The sequence below is a fragment of the Chlorocebus sabaeus genome, chromosome 15 (assembly GCF_047675955.1).
Source record: "Chlorocebus sabaeus isolate Y175 chromosome 15, mChlSab1.0.hap1, whole genome shotgun sequence".
NCBI classification, from domain to species: Eukaryota; Metazoa; Chordata; class Mammalia; order Primates; family Cercopithecidae; genus Chlorocebus; species Chlorocebus sabaeus.
The window spans coordinates 8599876-8625129 of NC_132918.1; the positions used below are offsets into that span (position 1 = coordinate 8599876).

The window sequence follows — 25254 nt, forward strand, 5'->3', positions numbered from 1 at the left end:
CGGCCTAGTTTGCGGCTGCTCCTGCCGTGTTGCGTAGGGCGCCTGTGCTTGAGCGGTTTGTGCTTGAGGTTGGGGGTTGCGTCGCTCTCTGGTAAAGGCGTGCAGGTGTTGGCCGCGCTCTCTGAGCTGGGATGAGCCGTGCTCCCGGTGGAAGCAAGGGAGCGCAGACGGAGCCATGGTGAGTGCGGCCTTCCGGTCTCCTTAGCAACCTCCGGCCCAGGCCTCAGCCTCAGCTCCCGGCCTCGGAGGTGTGGAGTTGAAGTTGTGCTCCTTAGTGCGACTCTGGGCGGGAGGTTTCGGTTTTCGGGGCGTCACACTCACCAGGACACAGCCCTGTTGGCTCGCTCCTCTTGGGTCTCTGTGTTTTTACATCGTCTTTCTGCACGGTTCTCCAGCTTCTTGTCCGCACGGGCTCTGGGCGCTAAGGCGTTGCTTTCCTGGAACTCCTGTAAGGTCAGAAGGCTGTCATGGATTCGGAGATTAGTGGAAACGTATTTGACTATAAGTGCCCTTGCCCTAACACATCTTCACGGCACTGGCTCCACTTTGCTATATCCTCTCTGGCTTTTGCCGACAGATGTCGTCTCCATGCGGAAATTCCTGAACGTATTTGGGCCTCTGTTGTTAGGAAACAACAGGGCAGTGCCAAAGGTATATTCTCCTAGTTTAGCCCACGTTTAGCCTCGAAAATGCGTTATCAGAATTTTCCAGGAGCCATCTGTGAACAGTTTTTCCTTCTGTAACAGAAATCTTATTTCCACTATTTTTTTTTTTTTTTTTTTTTTTTTTTGAGACGGAGTCTTGCTGTGTTGCCCAGGCTGGAGTGCAGTGGCAAGATCTCGACTCACTACAAGCTCCGCCTCCCGGGTTCGCCGTTCTCCTGCCTCAGCCTCCCAAGTAACGGGGACTGCAGGCGCCAACCACCACGCCTGGCTAATTTTTTTGTGTGTTTTTAGTGAGACGGGGTTTCACTGTGTTAGCCAGGATGGTCTTGATCGCCCGACCTCGTGATCCGCCCGCCTCTACCTCCCACAGTGCTGGGATTACAGGCGTGAGCCACCCGCCCGGCCTATTTCCACTACTTTTGATTGAACTTTAATGTAACCTAATTTGTCCGGGGATGAAAGAAGTTTTCAAACGGAGGGAATCATCTTTTTCCCTATTGTAGAGGTAAATAAGCAAGTCTAACTTGCCGTCTTTCCCATAGTAATGAATCCGGTAACTTTAATACATTCGGTATAACAGATGCAGTAGTTTTAAGGATTGCTGGGCAGAATATTTCTGCCTTAAAAGTTGTTTCTCGGCCAGACATGGTGGCTTATGCCTGTAATCTTACCACTTTGGGAGGCCTAGGTGGGAGGATTGCTTGAGGCCAGGAGTTCAAGACCAGTCTAGGCAACATAGCAAGAAAAAAATTAAAAAAAAAAAAGGAAAAAAAATGTTGTTTCTCCTATTAAAATGCAGTTTGTAATGAGTTGGTGATGGGAGAATGGGCGAAATGAGAAAGGGTGGGAATTAGAGAAGTAAATATTTACTCTTCTCCCCCTTACCAGGCCAGTACAGTGGTAGCAGTTGGACTGACCATTGCTGCTGCAGGATTTGCAGGTTTGTTTATGGTTTGGGGGTGGAAGTGAAGTCGGGAAGATTGGAGATTTACTTATTCTATTGCTTTTGGTTTTAGGCCGTTATGTTTTGCAAGCCATGAAGCATATGGAGCCTCAAGTAAAACAAGTTTTTCAAAGCCTACCAAAATCTGTAAGACTTAATGAACACTTTTGCTAATTCTTTGCTGCTTGTATTTGAAACCTAGAGCCACACTTAAGGAAGGGTAAATTTCCAAATATCCATGAAGTTCTAAGTGATTGCTTTGGACCCATTCTCCTGCTTCCCACAAGGAGAGTATAGAAGTTCTGAACTTTGTAATGGTGCTACCCTGAAACATCAGATGTTATATGTGACAGAGTTGGATGGGGTATTGGTAATTCTAGTACCCCACTACACCCAACTTTCTTGTGAAATACCACTTTTTCACATACCATCACCTTCAGCATCATCTATACATATTGTTTTCCTTTATCCGCTCTGCATCACACACACAGAGGTATATGAGATTCTAAAGTGATTCGATCTTACCATGTGGCCCTGGCACTCCCAAACATCATACATAGGTAGCACTCTAGTTAATTAGGCTATAGGGTTTGACTTGATGTTATGGTCATACCCTATGTGGTCACAGTTAAGAATAGATTTGACTGTGATCACCTGTTGAATATTTATGTTGTGATTAAGTGTAACAGAATAGAGTGATTGTAGGCTTTACTACGATTGATGACATAGCAAGGCCAGAGGAGCTGATAGTGGTATTTTCTGTATATGTATCTTAAAGTCTTGTTTCAAATACCCTTGAACCTCTTGTCTCAAAAGACGTCCAGATCCTGTTCTTGAGCCACTTCTTAATACCTCAGGAATTGCACTTAAAGTCCTCTGGAATGTCTTAGTTTTTCCACTGGCTCTGTGAATACTTCCAGACTTCTTTTTTAAAGCGACTTTGTTTATTGTATTAACCTTTCTTTACAAATGGCATTTCTTCTTCCAGGCCTTCAGTGGTGGCTATTATAGAGGTGGGTTTGAACCCAAAATGACAAAACGGGAAGCAGCATTAATACTAGGTGTAAGGTAAAATAATCTCTAATATTTTTAGCATTTTTCTACCACTCTAGAGCCATGAGGAAATATAAGAAAGACCTTCTCTCCTTTAATAGGAGAGGGTCATGGGGATTTTGTCCTAGGAAGATTAATATTACCAATTCTAATCAGTGAAACTGTACTGTTCCTTCACGTTATTTTTAAGATGTAAACAGTCCTTCAAATGAGAAGGCACACTAGCACTTAAGCACTTTTTCTTTTTTCCTAGAGTATTTGCTAAAACACAGGCACTTTTTCATTTATTGAGAGATAGACTCCTCAGCAGATTATCACAGTGTTCAGTGTTCTCTGTAACTGACATTTTTTGTGTGTGGTGAAATTCTGCCTTTGGCCAGGCACAGTGACTCATGTCTGTAATCCCAGCACTTTGGGAGGCCAAGGCCAGTGGATTACTTGAGGTCAGGTGTTCAAGACCAGCCTGGCAAACATGGTGAAACCCTGTCTCTACTGAAAATACAAAAATTAACCAGGCGTAGTGGCACACGCCTGTAATCCCAGCTACTTGGAAGTCTGAGGCAGGAGAATCGCATGAACCCGCGAGGCAGAGGTTTCAGTGAGCCAAGATCAAGCCACTGCACTCCAGCTTAGGTGACAGAGTGAGACTGTCACAAAAGAAAAAAAAAAAAATTCTGCCTTCTTCACTTTCAAATCCTTAAACATGCTTTTCTTATCAATAAAAGGACTGTTGTAATGAGTATTACAAGTTCAACACATTTTTGAGAGTGCCTTAGTTTTCTAAGGAGCAGATTAGTTCCCCAATTTAGGATACACATTGGGTGTGTTGAGGTTTCTAAACAGCTTTTCATATCGTTGTGTTAATTTACTAGTTTCACAATGTCTTTAATTGGCCTTTATGTACAATTTTTTGATGATACAGAAGTAGGTTGAAGTAAATCTTTTCTTTTTTTTAATTAGCCCTACTGCCAATAAAGGGAAAATAAGAGATGCTCATCGACGAATTATGCTTTTAAATCATCCTGACAAAGGTAAGTAGTCATTAAATTCTTGTTGTAGATGTTGCTGGTGTGACTAGTTGTTATTAATGGGATTTTATCTCAAATTCCTGGCTATTAGAAGGGAAACACTTAAATCTGTGTGTAAGTCCTATCTCCTGGGCTGGAGCCATATATTTTTGGTATCTTAAATTCTGAGTGAAAACTTTATTTACAGAATGAGCAGATGTAAGTGCTACTATTACTGTGTTTTGTGGGGGTTTTGGCCTACATTTATTATAAATTAAGATGTTAAATTTCAGTAAAACTAAAACGTAATTTTTCCTTATCCATTTTAGATACCTTGAAACGGAGATTACCTAGATAGAAACTTAATGGGATTTATTTATTCGTTTCTGATACACTTCTATGCAGCCTTGGCTGTGTTGAAGGAAAGCAAGAATTTCTTTGAATACCAAAAATTAGACCACAGAATTCATGTTCTAGTGTTTGTATCCTTTTACTTATTATAGGAGAGGGCTTTCATTAATAAAGAGGGTTTTTCAGTTTAAACAGTGTTATAATTGTTTGATATCTGATTTCACAGTGTCTTTTATGAAATTCAGCTTGTATTATATGGAGGGCTTCTGATTCAGTAGGTCGGCAGTGGAGCCCCATAAATATGCATTTATACTAAGTTTCCTGTTATTTGTTGCTGGTCTAAGACCATACTTTGAGAATCACTCCTCCAGCAGATTTGTAGGAAAGCAGCTGTAGATTGACATTGTGAAGGGACAGCAGATAATAGAAAAAGAAAAACTGGACAGAAAAAGGATGTAAAGCAAACTGGGATCTTTCCAGTAAACAGCTCAGAAGCCTCTGAGAATATCATGGTATAATTGATGTTCATTTATGACCTGTAATCATGAATAGGCTAACACCAGTTCAAAGGCATATACATATGTATCCAGTATATGTGATAGAAATCCTATTTCTATCAGTTTAAGCTTTCTAAAAAGGTGTCATCTTTGTAGAAATCTCTCCCACGTAAATTCATTTCTCATTGGTCACATATATTACCATGTATCTGGTCATCCAGTTGCAGTGTCAGGGTTAATTTTTAAAAATTAAAAACACTGTTTCTGCTAAATCTCCCTCAGGTAAGCATTGGAGTCCTTGAAACAAGAGTAGCTTTTTACCAAGCAGAAATTGAGAATCCATATTGTAACTGTTTTTTTCTTTCTTCCTATAGGAGGATCTCCTTATATAGCAGCCAAAATCAATGAAGCTAAAGATTTACTAGAAGGTCAAGCTAAAAAATGAAGTAAATGTATGATGAATTTTAAGTTCATATTAGTTTATGTATATGAGTACTAAGTTTTTATAATAAAATGCCTCAGAGCTACAATTTTAAAAAATGATTTAGCACAAGCTAAATCTCAAAGCCTTGGTATATTTTTCTTGTTTAAATTTGGGGATTTAAAATCAGATTAGTTTAGAATATTTGCATATTAATTATGGGCAAGCACACACCATCTGAATAGAAATATTGTTCATTACTCATTTAGCAGATGATTTGGGACCTATGTCTACTTTTCAAAGCAAAGTGAAGATGACAGTCCTTGCTCTGAGGGAGCCCCCACTTTCATGGGAGACTGATAAACTGGTAATTAGACTATGTGATAAATAGTATGATGGAAATTAGCTCAGGCTGTTTAAGTAGGGACTCTTACCTTATTCGGTGGAAAGGCTGTTCCAGGTACAGGCAACTGGCCCAGCAACTTGGATACTTGGAACCTTGTATTTAAAAGTGAATTTAACCACAACTTAGACCTAACAAATTGACCTAGGGGGTTGTGTGTATTCTATGTACATACAATTTTTATTTCATGCATTAAAAATAGTATAAATATTTCAGAGTACAGGTCTGATACAATCACAAGTTCATTGCAGCCTCAACCTCCTGGGTTCAAGCAGTCCTCCCACCTCAGCATCCCAAAGTGCTAGATTACAGGCATGAGAAGTATTTACATTGTATTCAGCTAGCCCCTCAACAGTACTGACCATTTATAAATTATTCCTTCAGTTGGCTATTTCTTGACATAATCAGATTTCTGCAATTGTTATGATAAACACTGTTAGCAAAACTGAAAACAAATGTTCTCAATATCAACATGTTTAATTTGGACAATTTAGAATTTATATACTAATTTAAATGATGTTTAAAGGCAAATTACTTACTGTTCATCTAACATAAAATATATAAGGATCTTAACCAGAGGACCTGTATAAAACATCTGATATAAATTAGTATGTATTTCCCAACAGGAATATTTCTATGTGTAGCTCTAAGATGATAAATTTTACTACCTACCATCTAAACTTCCTTAAATCATCATAAGGTTCTTAATTATTGAAGGATATAAGGACTTTTGAGGTTAAAAAAAATAGTGGAGGTAATATTTATCTGCCTTATAAAGTAAAGGTATATCTGCTCTTTGTGTTTTCTATCCTATATCCTTGTTTAAAATCTGATGGAGTCTGTTGTGATTTAGTGTATGATGAAACACTAGCTTCTAAGGCTTTTATGCAGGATAAATTATTTTATTTCCAGGGACAAGGAGACATGAAGGTACAGTTAGTTGGTTCTTGTTTGTGGTAATTCTGTTCTTTAAGGTGGCTGTGAACACTGAATTCGCCTGTAAGGAACAAGTTCCTAAGAGAAATACAGATTCTGTGACCCTTCGGTCACAATATTGTCTGCCAGTCAGTATATAACCTTGATCTACCTGTTTCTGCTTGAAAACATTCTTTAGTATTTCATTAACTTTGAATTAACAGCCAACAGCACTATAACTCATGCTTGGCACATCACAGCCTTCTTTGCATTTAAGAACACTAGGTAGCACGCTTCACTACTACTCTTGGGAACCATCTTAAAACAGCAAAATCACCAACAAAAAGCACAAACATGAAGCTTGGCACTAAATAGACCACAAAAAGGATACTTGTTTATGGTGTGAAAGCTTAAACAAGTAGAGCATTGCCTTGTGCACATAAAGTGGTTTGAACTTTTTGTCACTCTGCAAATACTCACAAATGACCAGAAAAGGATGTTGATTTTGGAGTTACAAATAAATTTTAGTGAGTAGGAAAATTCACAAATAAGGAATTCCACTAATAATGAGGATCAACTGTATTTTGGTTTACTAACCTTTTATTTCAGTCCATTGGACAAATCAAAAACTGTTCCTCTGAACAAGATCTTTATGAAGAAATAGTTAAGACTTAAAAGCAAATTTTTCAAAGACAGACAGTGATAATACGCTGACAAGCAATGAAGCATTAACTCTAAAAAGGGAAATTTAACTTAGTAGATATAAATACTTTTGGGTGTTCAGTGCAGATGGCATACCTGTTTTAAGACAGGTGTTAAAACAACGGAAACCACTTAAAAATAATACCAGGGAGCACAGCGGAGCACATTTTTTCTTGCATAGTAATCAGTTTTATTTTCTCAAGGCTTACCTTTTTTAAGTAGAAGAATCCATGTTTCATTGAAGGCTGTTAGGCAAACTGAACATTTAAATGTCATCCATGTGAGGGCTCTAAAGATCATGGTAGGTGATTGATACCAATACGATCCATAAAAAAAACTTTAATCTTTTACTGGTATTTTCTTACAAAATACTTGGTCTGTAACATTTGAGTACTTACAATGTACTAGCACTGTGCTAAGTATTCTTCCTGTATCTCTCAGTAGACTGGTTATTATGATGTACATTTTACATGTGAGGAAATGAAGTTTAGTAAAGTTAAGCACCCAAGGCGACATGCTGAGAATGGCTGATCTTTCTTACATCCCAAGTTCCATTCTCCTAACTTTTGTACTATGGCTTTACAATTCTGATAACCTAAGCATGTTTTCCTTGATGGTACTGAGATGTGAGTCTGGTACTTATCTCCACAGATCCAGTTTGGGTCCTTTGTCTTTATTCATTGGTGCTTCCAGATAAATTTTAAAGGCGGCGGCATGATTAAACACACTTAGGGAATGGGAGGTAGGTTGCAAGTTCAACTTCTGCAGAAGCCAGGTAAATCTGAGGTTTGGGGCTTCAGCTTTCTCTGTAAAAGGGAAGGATACATGACCAACTTGAAATTGTGAGGATTCCTCCACGTTTTATGGCTTGGGAAACAAAAGTCCAGAGCAAGTGGTCGTTTTCTCAGGTCCCACAGCTAGTGAAACTAGAATTAGGTCCTGGCTGTCTTCTCCAATTTGCTATGTTCATATTAGTCCTCATTAGAAGTTTGTGGGGAATTCCTATCTATAGCCTTCAATATTAGACCTCAAATTCAGAGATTTCTGTGAGTCACTTAGCCTCTTCCCTTTTGGCTTTACTGGCCATCTGGGTTGACACTATTAGAAATGAGTCCTAAGGTGCTGTATACTGCTTTGTTGGTAAGAAGTGAGCTATAATGGGTTGTCCTGGAAGTTAACTTTCTCCAACTTTAGTTTTAAGCAAGTTATCCTGCCCTGCCATCAACTATTTTCCAAATGATGAGTACTTATGGAAACATTTAAATGGAATACCAATGAGAACTGAGAAAAATTAGGGAACTAGCTTATTGCCACACTGAAAGCTGTGTAAATTTAGTATACTGAATATATATGGGCTCCCATAAAGAAAACTTAGTATCAGAAATGTCTAAAAATAAAATTTCACTCAGGCATAATGCTTCATTTTTAAACGGGTTAGTGGTGTTTTAGGTTGGAATGAGAAGTTCTCTTTCAATCATGAGAAATTGTATAAGGTTGACAGTGACCTTAAAAAAAAGTTGTTTTGCAGTTCAGAAGCTTGTAGTAGGTTCACATTTTGAGTGCACATGAGCCTCCAAACAGGTTAAATCTGATGAAAATTTAGAACATGGATCAACAATGTCAAAGAACAGACTAAGCTAAAAAGAAAAAAAAAAAAAACCTGTAAATTTTATGTAAACAAAGTAAAAAAAAATTACTATGTAGAATGCTCTCCTAGGTTTTTGGTTATGTAAAGTATCCTGGAATGAGTAACCTTGAGTACCAGTTAACTTGAATGACCTAAGCTCTGGTTTTAGTTTTTGGACTGCTGTACAGTGTGCTGTTTTTCAGCTTAGAGCCAACTACTGCCTTAGTAACAAGATATATATAGGAAAAGCTTCTATCCTGTGTCACCTATTATTCCTGACCCAATAATAGAACAGTCCAATGATATGGGATAATCTGTTGTGGTTAACATTTGCTGCCACCTTACTGCAGTTTCAGTTAATGAAATTTCAAATATATATTTACATTTTTCTTCACAACCTGAAGACAGCCAAGTTAGCTGAAAAAGGAAGTCTAAGGAGGTTGAAATTTAAGCAACCAGGCAACAATTAAGTAAAAATTGTTTATCTAGAAAAACTATTGGAAAATATTTTTAATGAAAATGTTCTCTAAAACTAATAAATTAGTACGTACATTTTACAGTTAATCCAATTAAGAGGGTACAAAGAGGTAAAAACTTTCCAAAAAAAATAAAAAGAACATACCAATCACTGAAATACAAAGAAATTCAAGAAGCTAATAAGTAGCATACTTAATAGTGGGGCTGTAAGACTTGTGAAAAATTACTTTGTCCTTGTTTGGAATATCTTATAGATTGCATTCAGCATAGTTGAAAATGTCTGGGATGGATACATATGTAAAACAAACACCACTTAAGTTTGGCATACTCCTTGTGAGAATACTTGGGCATTTGGTTAGGTGTTGCCCAGGGTCTGACATGTGACTAGACTCAAATTACCACTGGAAGGGCCTTAAAGATACCAACTCATCCAGCCCTCTCTGGTTGCATAAAACTGAAACCATAGAGAAAAAGTTTATAGAGCTAAAATAGTGGCTTCTAATTCTGTACTGTCACCTAAAGCATCTCTTTGAATTATCAAAAGAAGAAACAAGCAAATGGACTGGGAAATCATCTTATAAAACTAGAGTATAGTTTTTCCAGGGGAATTGTGTACCTTACCTCAGTACTAGAAATACTAGTACAGAAGATACAGATGAATCTGAAGTGATATACTGATAAACTTTTTTAAAATTTGTAATTAGATTTAAGAAATTGTTAATAGTTGATCATTTTTGACCCTTACAAAAGTGGTGATTTCCTACTGTTCAATGTAATGGACTTAAGTCAGTTTTAAGTTAACACCACCTGCTAACAGTCTGACTTTAAGCAGATTGCAGTTCCTGCTTTATTGCAAAAGCTCCTGAAATAAAACCCCAAATACTATCAAAGATTAACATGGGTTATAAGCAACTGTAGTCCATTCAAGTACACGTTCTAATAAAGAACTAAAATTTAAAAACCAGTGGGGGGCTAGCAAATTCACTATAGCAAACACATAATCTTATGAAAAAGCATAAGGGATCCAAATCGTGTAGCAAAGACAGGAAGACTGAGACAATAACAAACATCCTTTTTGTTGGGATTTTTTTCCAAAACAGTAGATTCAGTTCAAATCCAAGTTCCTTGAAACCTTACAGAAGAAAATCCGGGTGTAATTTTCCTTTACTGCCATTCTTAATCACGAATCATCTGTCCCTTGACATAGCCTGTTTTCCATTTTTATCTGTCCTTAGGCAACAGCCTATGAGAACACTAGTTGGTTTGAACCTCAAAAGCATAAATCTGTTTGCAGAGGATACAAATGGTGCTATTTCCCAATCCAAGATTTAGTTAACATACCAACTTTTATAAGACCCTCCTTAGGTTACAAAACACTAGACACAGCTAACAGCAGCTACAAAAATACGTGACTTAACACAACAGCAATGGAACCCAGCAGCATCTCAGGTAAATTTCTATGAACTCACCAGTTTGATGTGCTGCTTCTAATTCCACATTAAAATACATGATTATTTCAAAATAAAAATTTGTGCATTCCTATTATACTTTTGCCAATTATGTCTGAAGTGTTACCAGAGACACCATTTTGCACAAGTTTTAGCCCCCTTTAAGGCTTAACAAAGATCATGATGCCTAAACTAGGAATCGCAGGCCTCCCAAAGCCTCAGGAAAAGCAGGTCATTTTTGCTACCATATAATCTCAGCTGTTACTTCGTGATTCTGTTCAGGTATCGTATGAATTCATATAGATATATGCCGAAACATTGTTGGAACTGCACAAGACCTTCCAGAATACCTTTTTTCCTTCTCTTTAAAGAGGGTCTCAATGGCACAGAACTGAGCTCAAATTATGCTCCCACCTCAGGCTCCTGAGTAGCTAGAAGCAAAGGCATGAGCTACCGTGCCTGGCTGCAGAATGTATCTTTTGCTTAAGTGTCTGTCTAGTGTATACTGGCAAGTTCTTCCCATAGCAACATCTCATCTAACTAGGATAGCAGCCAAAAAGACGGACCCCTCTCAAATACATTTAGAAGACTACCTGAATTAATGGCTACCATTTGGGGAGTGGGCTCTCTTTAAAAAAAAAAATGCATATTTATCACAATTCTGCAGTACCTATATTTTTTAAAGGACAAGACACTGGGTTTAGTCATTTGTAAAATAATGAACTTAATGTGGTTATTGCTAGTATGAAGAACTGGTTCAGCTATACTCTTAAGATTTTGTTTCTTCCATTCCCACTGAAACAATCTTTATGGAAAACGGATTTTAGTGTATCTGACTATTCTACAGGGGAGAGAATGAAAATCGTTTTTTTCTTTACCAATTTGGCATTAAAGTTCCTCTAATACCTTATAATTTTTAACCCAATTATGTAAGAGATCTGAGACAACTGTTTCTAACTTTGATCGATTTAAAAAAAGACATTTGTGGGTAATTTTTTTTAAATCACAAAACGAAATTACTTGATACCTTTTATATATAAAGGACAAGAGTTGCACTACTCACACCTTACTTTAAAATTCTCTTACCAAGAACTAATCAGAAGGCTTCAGGAAAAAGCACTTAATACCAGCACATTTTAACCTTAATTATAATTAATTTGAGGGCTATGCACACAAAAAACACTTTTTGTATGCCAAACGATGCAAAGGGCTGTCATTCTTTGTTCAGTGGTCTATATATATTGTGGAACAAAGCCTTCTAACAATTGACCTCAAAATTAGCTGTACTAATTGTTGTACCACTGTTAAACTTCATGTCTTTATCTTCATAAAAATTAAGCTCTGACTAAAACATAAAGTTTAATAACTGATTTTTAGTCACTGGTATGAGAGCCTTCAAAATAAGTTGAGAATCAAGAAGCAAAACACTGGCCTATCATTTAAAAGTTGCTTGTCATACCTTCTATCCCCCATTGTCTTCCAAAGTTGCTTTTGATTAGAATTTTGTTAGGGTTTTTTTCCTAATTATCACATGTATTATTAATTACCTATGCATCTAACAGCCTAAACTTGTGTTAAGATTTCAGAGGATTCATTACAAAATGATTAAATGGCCAGCTGACATTTTAATGCTATTTACGAGCAAGTATAACTGCTTTTTAAAAAGCGAAGTATCCTATCCTAAGCCTATAAATAGCTCCAACTACTTTGCAACAATTGGTGTAAAAAGTAGAAAGTTAAAAAAATTCAGCAAATGGAAGATCAAAGTTTATTTACTACCTGCATACAAAAACATATTGCACATCAAACAACCGAAATAAAAAAAAAAAAAAAGGAAAAAAAAAGATACTCTACTGAAGACTAACATGTAGTTTATACAGAATAAACCTTCTGGAAATTGATCTTTTCAGTAGTTCAGGTTATGTCTGAATGGACATGACTAATTCAGCTTAGTGTTTAAAGCTATGTTTGATTTTTAAATACTGTACACTTTAATAAATAAACCAAACAAAGCCTCAAGGTAGAACAGTCACTGCCAAGTATCGCCCAGTGTCCCTGCAGATGAGAGTTTAACAAATGTATTCCAGTGGTCTGCAGATTTTCCTCTACATACAGCATTTAAAAAACACATTAAAACAGACCAGTTTCCAGACTAAACTAATGAAGAAATTACAATTCAGTGCAAAATATTTTAGACTGCATTTCATTCTAGTTTTCCTCAGGTGAAGAAGTGGTTGCATATTAAAAATGTAACAAAAGCAGCTAATGCTTTCATAAAGAATATTACGTTAGGGATCCCACCCCACCCACCACCCCCCATCTCTGCCATATTTTGAAAACAAAATAACATTTCCTATAGCCAGCAACTTTTTTTTAATGTTACATATACTATTCTCAAGGCACATCTGATGATATATTTTATAACACAGTAGGTGTCAAAGTATGTTTAACATATGATTTCTTCAGGATCCCTCCCCTTTTTGAATTCCAAATGGAGGAACTGAAAGTGCGATGTAAAGACTGGCGATCCATATTCTATCTTTGGCAAGCTTGTACAAGCACTATTGTAAATGTAATGTAAAAGAACTGTAAACTAGGAACTTCTTCAGTTTATGAAACACCATTCAGGACTGCTGCTTCTTGAGTGTTTTCTTCTTTTAAGGTATTAATCTTTTCTTCTCCTGGAGTACGCTGTAGCTTAGAAATGTCATCGCCAGAAGCACTAGTTGGGCCGTTTATTGCCTTTTCTGAAGGACCATGCTCTTCAATCACATCTTTTGCCTGCCAAAGGGAGACAACTTTTTCAACTTCTTTATAAATGAAATCTATAGCTGAGGAGGAAAACAGCTACATAAACATTAATTAGCTAATGAAAATTTTCAGTTTCATATTTGAAGCCACAATGGATCAAAGTATTAAAACGTCTCTAAAATTCAAAACAAATACCAAAGTATTCCACTCTATGGGTCTTTCCAACTTTGTATCTCTAGTACGTAGCAGTGTCCAAACCACACAAAACATCTGAACTAATGAAAACTGTACCTAATTTTAAAACACTGGCAAGCTCACCATGAAAATGACATAAACAGTTAATATTAAACATTTAAATAATCACCTACTTTACTCACCTTTTGAAAAATCACATTTACATATCAAATACTGTAAAGCATTTAAAAGAACTAAAATTTAAAAGGTCTATATCCATCAATGAGAAGAGGTATATAGCCTATTGCTCCTGAATTAGGCAACAGTCTCTATGCCCGGTATCTTTGGGCAGATTGAATTTTATAAATGCTATTTGGAGCTCTAACTAAAAAGCATTTCAGGCTCAAGCATGCATATCTTCAGTTATCTGGGGCCAAGAACATATTCAAGAGTCTAAGTAAAATAGTATTGTCTATTTGTGGAAACAAGTGATCACACAGTAAAAGTAGTAAAAAAATAAAGCTAAACCATACCAAAAATTAAAAAAACAACAAAAACCTACAGGTTAAATTCTCCTTACCATTTCTTTCTTGTTTTTAGCCAAAGTTTCCCTTGGGAGGTTTCTTTGTCTGCTCTGAGACTCAGCTCTAGAAATATAATCTGCAACTGTGACTGTTAAAGATGAGAAAAAAATTACAGGTGTTGAAAAAATATTTCTAAAGTTTATTTATGGATAAAGGGTAATTTCACTATTAAACTAGTGGTGGGTCACCCAGTGTCAAAATTTTCTTAAGCTGGGTATCACCTCCAACCAAAAACAAAGCTTTAAAAATCTGCCTGGGTTTTTGGTGCTGAAGAAAATTTCAAGCTTGAGATTGAGGAAATCTAGATTAAATTCCTCTTTCCCAAGAATCCAGTTATTTGCTTCTGGTTGACCCTAAGGTTGTGGAACAAAGTTGGTAGAGAAACCCACAACCAGTAAAAGGAAATACAAACGCAGTGTTCTAAGCCCAGTGTTTGCAATTGTCAGTGGGGGGAAATGGGGCAAATTTGATCCAAATCATAGTATAATATACTTAAATTTGAAAATTTCATCAGATACAAAAATATTTACTCATTTTTTTTTTTAAGCACAATTAATCCAAGTGTGGTTTATCCTATGGCTTTGTTTCAACGTTTCACACTAGAAACTATTCTGAGTGATTCAAGTAAGAAACTACAAGCAAACTAAAGATGACAGACCACCACCCTAAAAATGTAGACATTGATCAGACTGGGAAAAGGTCCAGAGTGTATTCAGTGACACCCCTCCCACGCCCCCTTTGTCAGTCTTGGTAGGGACTATCTTAAATGTGTATTTGCAAAGAAGTAGCAGTAGTGAATTAGGAAAAAGACTAAACGAAACTAACACCCTACCGTCAACCCAACTTCAACAAATTACCTATGTTCTACAGTATGTGGACTGACTCACTTTATACATCAACACTCAAGAACTGAAACTTAGGGCCGGGCATGGTGGCTCACAAATGTAAACCCAGCACTTTGGGAGGCAAGGTGGGCGGGTCACCTGAGGTCAGGAGTTCAACCAACATGGTGAAAACCCATCTACTAAAAATGAAAAATTAGCCAGGCGTGGTGGCACAGCCTGTAATTCCAGCTACCTAGGAGGCTGAGGCAAGAGCATTGCTTGAACCTGGGAGGTGGAGGGTGCAATGAGCTGAGATTGTGCCACTGCACTCCAGCCTGGGAAACAAGAGTGAAACTCTGTTTCAAAAAAAAAAAAAAAAAAAAAAAGAATTGAAACTTAGAATTCACTGATTTTAAGAAATATCAAAAGAACCACCCTTTTTTCTTTCAAGTAATTATTTTCTATCACAAACTGTTTTAGAAAATCCCTGATATGTAAAAGCACAATATATATTTTAAATTATGGGAGCAATTTAATTACGTGAAGAATGAAAACTCCGGTAAATTTTAAATTATTTATTTAAAGTCACCAGGTATGGGGAGAATTGGTCCATAAAGTATAAATTCTATGAAAACAACTAAATCATTCGGGTATGATAAAAAGCTGGATAGTATTTACAATTCATATTTCTTAATTATGAATTAACATGCTAACACTGTCATTAAGATCCAAGAACTTCCTAGAACTATCATGTGTATCTTTTAAAACCACAAGGGAACAACCTATTTCAGAGCTTACATATATCATTTACTAGAAAACCACTAAAGACGTTTCAAATCTGAAACTACCTCTTTCCTTCCAAACTGTAAGAAACTCAGTACGCTCATCTTGAGGCTTTTTAAATTAAATTCATTGCTAATATATTTATAACTACATTAAAAAGAGTTTACAATATTGGGGAAAGGGCTATTGTCATAATCCACTTTATTATGTCTATATACATGGCAGCAAACCTATTACAATAACAATTCTAGCCAGTGTGGGGAACAGCATAGCGAATGCACTGTTTCCAAGTTCGGCCCTCAGTGACACCTAAATATCTAACTGGAAACCCTGCTGCTAAATTAAGTTGGTGCAAAAGTAATTGTGGTTTTCACCATTTTGGGATGGGTGCAAAAACTACACCAACCTAACACATGTTGAAACAATTCCTAGAACCTTTCATCCATTGTGTACAGAGATAGAATAATATATTTTGATACAGTTTTCAACTAAATTAGCAAGCACTTAGCGGGGGTATCCCCTACCTAAATAAAAGGAAGCCAAAAGAAACCTCTGTTAATTCAAATAAAAACCTGTTCATAGCCAGTCCTTATAATACAAAGCCCCTTAAAAATCCAATACAGATTAATAAATAACAATATCTAGAAAAAATACAGGCAATTTGTGTAATGACATGGACTCTAGAATTTCCTCTAAGGGATCCAAGTTAATCAACTGGACACCAGTGTGTATTGTCACATTCTAAGAATGGTAAAGAATATTCACTGCTTAATTTACACGAAGAGCAGCAAGAAATTTTGAGCAGATGAGATCAGATTAAATGAGCGTTTTAAAGAGAATGTTGATGTTAACTTTAGATGGAGGCTGCCTCCTAGAACTGCTACCAGGACCAAGGGTAACAATTTTGTGCTTGTTTCACCCACTCTATCTTTTGGGAGAAGGGGCAAGCTAGGAAATGCAAGAAGTTTTAAAAGAGGGAAGTAGTTATCCCAAAGAAGTAAAACAGGAATAGATGCAGTATGGAAAGAAATCATTGTCAAACTGTTGAAGCCTCCAAACTACTCAAGTTGCAATTAATACTATACAGAAATTTTTGCCTCTTCTCCAACAAACCCCACTGTTACTCCTTTTATGCCTGCTGACTTGGTAATAAACCAGCATGTATCTAGTTAATAAATGCTGTAATATATTGTTACATTCATACGGATAGCTTGAATTTTCTTGTTTACAGTAGGGCCAGAAAATGTATCACTGCTGTACCACCTTCAAAAAATGAAATAATCTCTTCATCTAAAATACTTCTTTTTTTTGAGACAGGGTCACACTCTGTCACCTAGGCTAGAGTGCAGTGGCACGATCACCCTTCACTGCGGCCTCAACCTCCCAGGCTTAAGTGATTCTCCCGCCTCAGCCTCCAGAGTAGCTGGGACTACAGGTGCACACTAGCACATCCAGCTAATTTTTATATTTTCTCTAGACAGGATCCCACTGCCAAGCTGGTCTCAAACTGTTGGGCTCGAGCAATCCTGCCACCTGGCCTCCCAAAGTGCTGGGATTACAGGTATGAGCCACTGCGCTCAGCCCTAAAATATATTTCCAACATTAAAGGAGGGGAGGAAAGAAGGGGAAGGAAAACAAATATTTTCTGGACACTTCCAATTTTTTGACAATATTTAATTGCTCTAAAATTTTCCAACTATCTTTAAAACATGAACTTTTAGGGATGGAAACTAATTCTCTTAATCAGTTTTCCCAAATGTCTCTACAACCACTAAATTTAAAATAGTAAAGATGCCAGAATTTACATTCTTTATTTGGGGAAAACACATAAAAGAACTGGTTTTGGAAAGAATGCAAAAATTGATTAGTTTGAAAGGGGTTTATTTCTGGTGCACACAATTGCTTCATTGTGAATATACATGTGATTCTCTGTACATAGGAAATGGAATTATGTTCAAAATAATAGACACAGCAAACAACTTTCTTTGAAGTTACTAAGAATTAATGACTACATAAAATAAACATTCTAAAAGTAAGTACTATTAATTTGAATAGTTAGTGGGTGTAAGGGAAAAGGCACCACACTACAATAAACAAACAAAAACATAACATGCATTCCTCGTATTAGGTTAAAGACACCTTCAAATATTTTTCTCTTTTATACTTTTTTAAATTGTGGGTATTACAACTCCCACAAAAATGAGGTGCTGAATTCAGATACAGTAAGCAGGCACCATGCAAAAGCTGCCCAGTTTTGCCAATCAACCTCAATCACAATCTACAACATAGTCCCTGGGATGGCAGGCCCCATCTCAAGTGTGAAGAAACCGGCAAGTGAACAAAATGGTCTTCTCAACAGTATTTCCATGTAAACAATTAGGACACAACATTAGTTCAATTAGACAAGTTACTAACACACTGTGAAGGAAGAATGCATTTTCTTAATAGTAGTAGTCTTATTAGTTGAATAAACAATTTATGCAATGCAAATTTTGAATGTATATGCACACATGTGTACATGTAAGTATAATATATTTAGAAAGCAGACATATGACATTTTTTTCATGCTTGTAACCTGATGTTGTCAACAGGTCCACTCAAGTTACCTGGCTGTCTATCTTCTGCCTGACCCCTGAAGCGACGCCTGCGGCTACGATTGCGTCGCTGGGGTTTTTTTTCACTATCATCTGTAATTGCAAAGTTTACCATGAACTATTCTGACAAAAACAAACAAAGAAAAAAAAAACCTTTCCTTCAAAGATTTAAAGGGTAAAAATAAACTTTTAATTAAACACCAAAAATAAAACAACAAATGTTTACTGACAGGAAATACATTTTTGTAGCTTTCAGCATTCCAAATGGATTAAAAATGGAATTATCATCTGGAAATTCAGAGGGTTTTAACTCACAGTAAAACTCTCAGACTTAAACTGCCATCATTCAGGGACCCAGTATTCCTCTCTAGTACAGTTTGGTTTATACCGAAGTTAATGACATTTTAGCCCTTGAAAATTAATGCCTACTCTTGATATATATACCTTTGCCAGTGTCATTTATAATTATTTTAAAAGAGGTAAGATGAAAGCCTGATTTTAGCTTGGGGACAATAAAAGCACTAAGTACCTTGCCGTACTGATTTAATGGCATCAAAGGGCACTTTAACCCTCCAAGTTTCAAATAATTTGGCTATAACAAATCTGAGAACTAAACATTTAAGACAGACAAAAAGCTATCTACCTTGTTCCAAGTAAACACTAAGAAAAAGTCAATTTGTGAATTGCATACTTTCTTTGAAAAAAGCTTCATACACTAACAATAGTATACAATTTATATATATATATGTATTTATTTTCCCTAAGTACTTACATACCTAGCCCATTTTCATTAACTGAAGCTGTATCAGATTCAGTCATTCCATCCATAAGAACAGCATCTTCATCAGTCCTTCGTCTACGAGACCGCCTACGACGGTTAGTACTGTGATGAGATTCGCTGGCATCAGTGTCTGCAGTCTGATCTGATTCTGTATTATCAAGTAAGCTGTATGGATTGCTGTCTGGATCTTTGAGCACTATATTCATGTCAGAGGCAAGAAATATTCGTTTAAGAGGACTGCAATTATGAATGTTTGATCTATATTGAACTATATCAATTAATGATAAACTTCAATCTCCCCCAATAAAAATGCACTGTCTTCAAATAAAATGTTTTCAATATTATTTACCTGGAAAATAACAAAGATAATTAAATATGATAAAACTTTAAGTGGTGATGAAAAATTAAAGCAGAAGTGACCAGACATCTTGGCTTCCTAACATTTCCTGTGCCTTGTTTTTAAAATATACATTAGAAAATAGTGTATTACATGCTAATTCTGGCATTCACATTTCAAGGTTATCCTGCCCAGAGGCTAGAAAAACAAAAGTGAAAAGAAATAAATATTCGGCTGTTAAGAAATAATTATACGAAAGAGCTTTCGTCCCTGTAACTGAGTTCAAAATGACTGCAGCTTTCTTGTGTTGATACTGATAGACTATTTCCCAAATAATACTCAATACCTACATTCCATGACATAATAGAAATCTGTAACTATGAACTGAAGCAATCAAAACAAGATGAAACAAAGCAGCCAATTAAATAAGGTTGAACTTCTAACTGGTTATGAAAGGAAAATGTTGAAACGAATGCTGACTAGTACTCCATCTTTAGAAACAACGTGTGAAGGTTAGGTGAAGGTAGAAAAGGAAAAACTGTTAAGGTACAATTCATAAGAAAAATACCCGTCTTACCTATGTGCATTTATTACCTCCAACAATCAAATTTATAGCAGAAATTCACCTAATTCCGATTTTTCCTAAGATTCCTTTGGTAACAGCTAGCAAGCTAACCATCTTTGCAAAAGACACTAAGCGTATCCATTAATCATAAAACACTAGGTCAAGTACATTTATTTTTCAGTTCAGTATACTGTAATTTTAAACACCTTGGTAACTGTACACAGTGTACTAAAATATAAAAGCTATTTTCCTGAAAGCCTGTAAGTTTATTAGGGCTCAAAGAGTATTACTGTGGAAAGTGAGAAAACCTAAACAAACAAAGAACAAGTTCCTAATTTTTGCCCTGATTTGTTCCAGTTTTTGTAATTTGTAAGCACAGGTGGCATCTTATTTAACGTATCTACACACACTTTCTATAATATTAAAGTACTACATAAGTTTTCATGGGTATAACATTAAGGAAAGTGTGGGTTTCTTAAAGTGGTATACCATAATGATATGTTAAAGTTATATCCTTAATAGTCTATGTATCCCTGGCAATTATCCCCCTAGCCTGTTATGCTAACCAAGAATATTCTGGAAACTCCTACAACTTAATGTAAAGCATAAAAAAATTTCAGAAGACAGAATTAAGTAAAATGTTTCCTACACCCTCAAATCTTTGGTCATCCAAACACTCCTTTACAGCACAATTCCTCAAATGATTAAAAAACTTAGTTAATTCCACAATTTTTCCCTGTTCCCAAACTACTATATAGTATAGCTAAGAACGCTCTTCACTTAGTTTTAAATACTAAATATAGAAAAGTACTGACATCTCTCCGTGCATTAGAAATCTCTGGGTCTGTCTGGCAAACAAAAATACATAACCCAAAAATTCTAGGGAAAACAAAAAATTTCTAATTAAATAAGCCTCCCAAACCTGAAGAGAGAAACATCTGACCCTCATAATATAAAGAAAAGCTGTCAACTAAAGTCGTGACCAGAATATTCTAAGTAACCCTTCACTGAGAAACACTCTACAAGGGCTTTTCCTGATACTCTATATGATCCACTACCTTCTCTAAGACGCGTAGAAAGAGAAACTTCCAAAAATGGATGGCCCTGGGAGATGAACTAACTTGTGTAAAATTATACTGTTTACAAAGAATGGATGCTGACAGAGTATAGAAAAGACTACCAGAACTGATGGAGGATTTGCCACCACGTGGTCCACCACGACCTCGACCCCCTGAAACACTTCTGCCTCTCCCTCCTGGGCGTCTCCTGCTGTCACGCTGATGTCGGCTGTCTCGATCATCTTCTCCTGCCAATGACCAATCACTCAGCTCGTCTTTACGCTCAGATTCCGTTTCAGAGGGGTTAGACAGCTCAGAATTTGTACCTTGGAGAAGAAAAGAACATAAACCAATTAGATTTCTATAAAAAGAGGCTTTTACAATGTTCAAAATTATTTCCCACAAATTGTTTAAATAAGCAATACCGTTTGGCTGCTTCAAAGAAAGACCCATGAAAGTTAAAATCAATCTGAAATGTACTAAGGAATAATCAAATATTATTATACTATTAATATAATATAGTATCTATTACTTAATACAGATTAAAAAATAAACTGATGTGCAGAAGGCTGCTCACTTCTTCAAACCCAGCAAAGACTCCCTCACTACAGTCTAAGATGGGCTATGTCATGTTAGAGTCAAAGGTGTGACCATCCCATCAGCAAAAAAGGACAATATCCAGGAAATATAAAGTCATGGAAGTTAAAAAAAAAAAAAAAACTGATGTGCAGAAATGCAGTTAACAGAAAAATTACAGAAAATATACGTAACATTAATTCCTGGGTTTTGGCACACACACAAAAAAAAGAACAAACAGAGCATCCATCATATATCAATATTAAAATGTACTTAATATGGATAGTCAAGTGTTTCTGCTCATTTGGGTTTTAATAACCTAAATTATTCATACAATAAAAATAACTTCTATCCAATATTTGAGTAAATTAATCGTATTTACAAAAATGAATAGTTTAACTGTATAGTGTATTTCACCATCATTTCACTGATTCTAGGGTATACTTTTCACATGTTAACATCTCTGAAATCAAGATATTTCTTATAATTGATGGCATCTTTATAATAAGCTTCCAGCTTATCATAGTAATTTTTCCAGTAGGTTGTATATAAAATGATAGCATGCTTTACTAGCATCTTAAATTGTGGTTTCTGCCATTAAAATTACTTTTACTTTTTGCTTTTTTTACTTTTACTTTTAATGGCAAAAACCGCAATTACTTTTGCACCAACCTAATATATGCAACAACTAAACAGAATTTAAGGTTTCTCTGAAACAGAAGGTCTCTCACCTGACAACAGAACTAAAGCCATGGCCAGTGAGACAAATACTCAGCATGCCTTTAAAAGTTTACAGACCATTTCTAACACTGCAACTATTGTAATGGTGACCTTTCAAAAATTTATTTAAACACTACAAAGATATCATCAGAAGCCTACAGTAACATTATTTAATAATTACTGTAACTAAAGTGTCAGATACGTATGACTCAATCACTGTCATATTCATTTCTACTTGTTAGTTCTGGGATGCCACTTCCTCTTTCCCTCTTATATGACCAAATATATCTCCTTCAGAGCCTAGTTCAATTTCTAACTCCAGACCACTGCAACTAAAACAGGCATCTCCCCATTTTTTGTTATCCTAAAATCGCCCCATATTTATCATAACTATGCCGTGTTATTTTTCCTCCTTTGGAATTACTTCAAAATTGGTCTATGATAAAGGATGGAACTCCATCTTACATGTCCTCAAATGCCTAGCAGAGTGTATAACAATTTTCTCAAATTATTTTTTAGTTCATTTGCTAAATTCTCAGATAAGAGTGATGTCATGAAATACCTTGAAGTTCCCTATATTTAAACTCTGCAATCATTTGAGGAAAAATGAGCTCTTCAGACATAAAAAGTTTTAAGTATTAAGGTGCAGGGAATAAAATGTAAAGTTTTATACATGAAGGTATATGTATATATGTATATGAAGTTTTATACATGAAGGTGCCTACTCACTTCCTTTCTCCTTTAAAGGTAACTCTAGGATGCCTACCTTTTCTCCACATGTTGTTAACAATAGATGTAACTAGTCAATTATAAAAACAATTAGGTAATTAGTTGGATATGTGTATTTTCAAAGAATACATCAAATTTCTATTATTCACTTTCAATTCTTTGTTGGGATTAGAATCTCGGGGAAGGGTATTAATCTCCCCTAACATTTATTTCACCAAATGACAAAAAGCACTTTATTAACATGATGTCATAAAAGTTGCAATGAAGGCAATTTATCTCTTCTTGAATAGTGAAAAAAAAAAAACCTTTCAGAACGTTTAAGAACTTCTGAATTTATTTACACACATATACCCTATCTGAAACCATTGCCAAAATTCAGGGCAAATAAAGAATACTTCATTTTGAAGACTCTCTCAAAAGTTTCTATTGAAGTATCCTTAGAAATCCAGACTAGTATTTATCTAACCCCGTGTCACAGCAAGTAAAGTCTTCCTTAAATTTAACCTACATATACTATTCAAGATACTTAGAGGGAATGTCTAAATCATAGATTTCAGTAGGTAAAACAGATATTGAGGCCATAACCCCCAAAATTTTAATGAACTGGCTAGTGCTAAACATTATTCATATTAAATAATTCTTAATAACCCATATGAAATGTTTCTGTGATAGCAAAAAGGACCCTGCAAATGTGACTAAGGCTAAGGACCCTGAGATAGAAAGACTATCCTGGATAATCCAGGTAGGTCCAAACTAATCTCACTGGGTCTTTAAAAGTAGAGAAACTTTCTCAACTAACGAAAGGGGAATCCCACCAGACCTTCCAGAAAGAAACGTAGCCCAGCTGACAAGATTTTAGCCCAGTGAGACCCATGTCAGCCTTCTGACCAACAGAACTATAAGGTAGTAAGTTTCTGTGGTTCAAGCCTCTAAATTTGTGATAATGTATTACTGCAATTGAAAACAAATACTCTAATGAAATCAGGGAAACCATTTATTCCAACCCCTTAATTTTGTAAAATACAAGCTGGGGATTCAAAGTCTTTTTAAACAAGCTTTAAAAGTAACGACACCAGGCTAGGCATGGTGGCTCACGCCTGTAATCCCAGCACTTTGGGAGGCACGGTGGGCGGATCACCTGAGGTCGGGAGATTGAGACCAGCGTGACCAACATGGAGAAACCCTGTCTCTACTAAAAATACAAAATTAGCCGGGCGTGGTGGTGCATGCCTGTAATCCCAGCTACTCAGGAGACTGAAGCAGGAGAATCACTTGAACCCAGGAGGCAGAGGTTGCGGTGAGCCGAGATCACACCACTGCACTCCAGCCTGGGCAACAAGAGCGAAACTCCGTCTCAAAAAAAAAAAAAAAAAAAAAAAAAAAAAAAGTAACAAAACATAATGACATCGTGTTTTTAACCAATTTTAAAATCATATTTTCCCCCTCAAACTTCTAAAATCACCTTATGAAGATGGTTTATATCATTTTCAAAGGCTGTGCTAAGCTTAATAGCTAAAACTAATCACGTTTTATCAACTCCAAGAGGCCATCAATTTTAAGATATTATTTTATGTGTCATTAAAAAAGAAAATGCTGTTAAAGTTGTAAGATGTCCAATTTAATGCACATACCAACTTCGGAGATGTTACACTGGGAAATGTTTCTTACAGTTCCTATTAAACTGATAAAACTCATACTTTATACATATATATATATATATATATATATAAAAAATCAACTAAAAGTCCCGCTCATATAAAGTATACATGAACATCTACAACCAAATTCAAATGGTTTTTCTTGCTTTTCCAAGCCCACTCAGATTTGATAACTATTTCAAGAAATAAAATGTTATTAATTCCGCTAAGATTCAGAGCTAAGAGTGCCATCTACTGAACAATTTGCACAGCTTTCTTGAATCCAGATGATGTTTCTCTACCTCTCACATAAATTATCTACTCTCAACAAAAGCATTTTGCCAGAGTAAGCTCTCAATAAGCAGACTTCCCACAAAAGCTAATAAAATTACTCAATGAATTCATCATACTCATCATCCAATAAGTCTGATTATCTATGCTAATAATGTATGGTTCAAAAATCAATGAGAATATATTTAATTTCTATGTGATTACTGGTTAACTGTCTTTTGCATTAAACATTTTCAGGAATATAACAACAGTTTGCAATTTTCATCCTTTTATATGCTGAATACTTCTTTATTAGAATTTTGCTATTTAGGTTTCAATACTGCATTAAATAAAAATATATA

At 35.9% G+C, this 25254-nt stretch overlaps 2 protein-coding genes across 9 annotated transcripts in view; one reads left to right on the forward strand and one right to left on the reverse strand.

Annotated features, from left to right (window-relative positions):
* The first annotated feature begins 14 nt into the window (after positions 1-14).
* On the forward strand, positions 15-18909 carry DNAJC19 (DnaJ heat shock protein family (Hsp40) member C19). Of its 4 annotated transcripts, XR_012095543.1 has the most exons (8): positions 31-178; positions 1554-1605; positions 1682-1755; positions 2597-2676; positions 3622-3692; positions 4891-4968; positions 17103-17186; positions 18217-18909. XR_012095543.1 is itself a non-coding variant. In XM_007972003.3 (7 exons), exons 1-6 carry the CDS (start codon positions 176-178, stop codon positions 4959-4961), a joined length of 351 nt encoding a protein of 116 aa, XP_007970194.1. In that variant the 5' UTR covers positions 31-175; the 3' UTR covers positions 4962-4968; positions 18217-18909. The 4 variants fall into 4 exon arrangements, 3 of the variants coding, with proteins under 3 accessions (XP_037844587.1, XP_007970195.1, XP_007970194.1); XM_007972003.3 differs by lacking the exon at positions 17103-17186; XM_037988659.2 differs by lacking the exons at positions 17103-17186; positions 18217-18909 and having other exon boundaries at positions 15-178; positions 4891-5069.
* The window catches only part of FXR1 (FMR1 autosomal homolog 1), a 64912-nt gene continuing 52523 nt past the window's right edge, over positions 12866-25254 (reverse strand). For 2 of the 5 annotated variants that reach the window (XM_007971996.3, XM_007971999.3), the window contains 4 exons: positions 21083-21286; positions 18996-19196; positions 14015-14106; positions 12866-13290 (listed from right to left, as the gene is read on the reverse strand). In XM_007971996.3, coding sequence (XP_007970187.2) covers positions 13120-13290; positions 14015-14106; positions 18996-19196; positions 21083-21286 — 668 coding nt within the window. In that variant the 3' untranslated portion in view covers positions 12866-13119. Of the gene's footprint in view, positions 13291-14014; positions 14107-18231; positions 18313-18995; positions 19197-21082; positions 21287-25254 lie in introns of all 5 variants that reach the window. The other 3 variants (XM_007972001.3, XM_007972000.3, XM_007971997.3) reach the window with 2 other exon arrangements.

What these genes read in the sequence shown, in the direction of transcription:
- DNAJC19 (XM_037988659.2), top strand. An exon ending in TGCTGCTGCAGGATTTGCAG is followed by an intron (nt 1,606 to 1,681) that starts GTTTGTTTATGG and finishes TTTTGGTTTTAG; the next exon opens with GCCGTTATGTTTTGCAAGCC. An exon ending in GCATTAATACTAGGTGTAAG is followed by an intron (nt 2,677 to 3,621) that starts GTAAAATAATCT and finishes TTTTTTAATTAG; the next exon opens with CCCTACTGCCAATAAAGGGA.